At 38.9% G+C, this 2,707-nt stretch overlaps 1 protein-coding gene across 5 annotated transcripts in view; it reads right to left on the minus strand.

The window, feature by feature from the left end:
- LOC107588314 (testican-1-like) overlaps nucleotides 1-2,707 on the minus strand; it is a 273,979-nt gene extending 271,272 nt beyond the window's left edge. For 3 of the 5 annotated variants that reach the window (XM_016276362.1, XM_016276363.1, XM_016276359.1), the window contains exons 1-2: nucleotides 2,526-2,706; nucleotides 2,000-2,149 (exon numbers count right to left, since the gene is read on the minus strand). In XM_016276362.1, coding sequence (XP_016131848.1) covers nucleotides 2,000-2,149 — 150 coding nt within the window. In that variant the 5' untranslated portion in view covers nucleotides 2,526-2,706. Of the gene's footprint in view, nucleotides 1-1,999; nucleotides 2,150-2,282; nucleotides 2,334-2,525 lie in introns of those variants that run through there. The other 2 variants (XM_016276361.1, XM_016276360.1) reach the window with 2 other exon arrangements.

Below are 2,707 nucleotides of genomic sequence, written 5' to 3' on the forward strand. Positions count from 1 at the left end.
CCCCCCCCTATGTAATAAAAAATGGTAATTGCGACTTTTCATCTCACAATACTTACTTTTCTCACAATTTATAATTGTGAGATTTAAATTCAGAATTCTTTTTTTCCTCAGAATTCTGGGTTTACATCTCACAATTCTGTTTTGTTTTATTTTCGGCTACAGAATAAAAATGGCAATTGCGACTTTTTATCTAAGAATTTACACTTTTTTCACAGTTCTGATGAAAAAAAAAGTAATTATAGACTTAGTAGCCTCAGAATTATGAGTTTATGCTCTCAGTTCTGTTTATTGTTTCCAATATGGACCAAATTAAATTGCAACTTTTTAACTCACAATTATTACTTTTTCAGCGTTCTGAGGGGAAAAGGGTCATAATGGCAGACAAATTCAGAATTATGACATTTTTCTTGGTTTCCATCTCAGTTTTTTTTTTGGGGGGGGGGGTTCCACTATAGAATAAAAATGGTAATTAAGTGTGAATTTATATCTGAGAAAAAAGAAATGTGCAATATAAAGATTTGCAAGAAAAAATATCAGAATTGCGAAAATTGTGAGGGAAAAGTTGTGGTAAATCACTGGTAATCTGTGAAGTAAAACATGTTTTTTTAATCCCAGGGCAGAAACGAGCTTCCATAGTTTATGGCCCTGGTACAAAATCATAAAACAAGTAAGTTTAACCACAACTAACAACTTTCTTGATACCTTTAGCACTGGCATACTTTTGAAAAGCTCTCACAGTTCCCTGCCATTTTTTGTTTTGTTTTCATTTTTCCAAATCTAACAGCTCTCATGCTACTATGCGTTCAGACATAATCTGACCTACGGCCGTTTGCATGCAATATAGCTAGTAGATAAGTGTGCATATTCATCGTCTACCATTACTTGACAGGTTGTGAGTAATATATTCACCTGAAAAAGCACAAAAATACTATCTAACAGTAATTTTAAGGAATTTAATTAAATTGCAACTTTTTAACTCACAATTATTACTTTTTCAGCGTTCTGAGGGGAAAAGGGTCATAATGGCAGACAAATTCAGAATTATGACATTTTTCTTGGTTTCCATCTCAGTTTTTTTTTTGGGGGGGGGGGTTCCACTATAGAATAAAAATGGTAATTAAGTGTGAATTTATATCTGAGAAAAAAGAAATGTGCAATATAAAGATTTGCAAGAAAAAAATATCAGAATTGCGAAAATTGTGAGGGAAAAGTTGTGGTAAATCACTGGTAATCTGTGAAGTAAAACATGTTTTTTTTATCCCAGGGCAGAAACGAGCTTCCATAGTTTATGGCCCTGGTACAAAATCATAAAACAAGTAAGTTTAACCACAACTAACAACTTTCTTGATACCTTTAGCACTGGCATACTTTTGAAAAGCTCTCACAGTTCCCTGCCATTTTTTGTTTTGTTTTCATTTTTCCAAATCTAACAGCTCTCATGCTACTATGCGTTCAGACATAATCTGACCTACGGCCGTTTGCATGCAATATAGCTAGTAGATAAGTGTGCATATTCATCGTCTACCATTACTTGACAGGTTGTGAGTAATATATTCACCTGAAAAAGCACAAAAATACTATCTAACAGTAATTTTAAGGAATTTTATGCTTGCACACTACATAGTAGGAACAGTATACAAATGTAAATACAGCCAAACACAAACATGCATTAGGTGCATTATAAACACTAAACAACCCCTCACCCTAAAATACACCTTTTGGCATCATACATTTTAATGAACAAACTATGTTGCCAATTTGTGAAGCTTTTGGCTTGTAGCAAAGCCAACACAATAATGTTCAGTACGCTTTGCCGTTCTTCAGGAGATATTTAGAGAACTCCCAAGCAGGCTAACAACACACAAAGCCCTTCCTTTGACTTTTGTTTCTAAATTAAGCTAATTATAATGACTGCACAAGACCTTTCAGGGGACATTTGGTCCCTATACAGAAAGCAGAAGTGTCCCAGCAGCAGAAGGAAATGCAGCGAAAAACTCACGTCGCGGAATTTGTTCCAGTATTTGCTCTTGTCGTACCGGGACACGGTGCTCATCCACTTATCGTTGTCCAGCGGGTTTCCGTCACTGCCGCCGGTAACGGACACCGCCAGAACCACCAGAGACGCGAACAGACCGAGACTCAGCATCATCTGCAAGAGAAAGAGAAATAGAGAGCAGGTGAAATTAGGCGCGGGGCACTTGAGGTAAAGACGTCAAGCCTTTTCGAGTTTGAGAGGACTTCGTTTTAAACACGCCCAAAATATGAAACATTAAAAAGCTCACGGTCTGATTCTTATCCAATAAACAACTCCAGAGCCTCACAGGAAGGGCGCGGATTATTTCTGGATTATAAATCCGCTGAATATGTCCATTTGATATGATTAATCGTCCCTGAGGAGAAAATCTGACACCGGACTTTTTAACGGTCGCGCTTCCCGCGAGCGCTCCTTCAGCGCGAGCTCCACTGGCGTCTGCGTTAATTGGCCTCATTTGATACAGACGTTATTCATCATTCGCTTTACTCACCTCAAGACGGGACGGTTCTCTGCTCCCGAGCGGGTGACTGGAGACCGGGCGGGACCGTAAAGTATCCGAGACACGGGAGGGTGAGTGAGTGAGTGAGTTTCCTCAGGTCCTCGCAGCTGCTGCACTGAACACAACCGGGAGAAACGGACCCGTGTAACGGAACGGTGAGCGACTCCGCCCAC

Source organism: Sinocyclocheilus grahami, unplaced genomic scaffold, assembly GCF_001515645.1.
Source record: "Sinocyclocheilus grahami isolate Dianchi unplaced genomic scaffold, SAMN03320097.WGS_v1.1 scaffold102.1, whole genome shotgun sequence".
In the NCBI taxonomy this organism is placed as follows: Eukaryota; Metazoa; Chordata; class Actinopteri; order Cypriniformes; family Cyprinidae; genus Sinocyclocheilus; species Sinocyclocheilus grahami.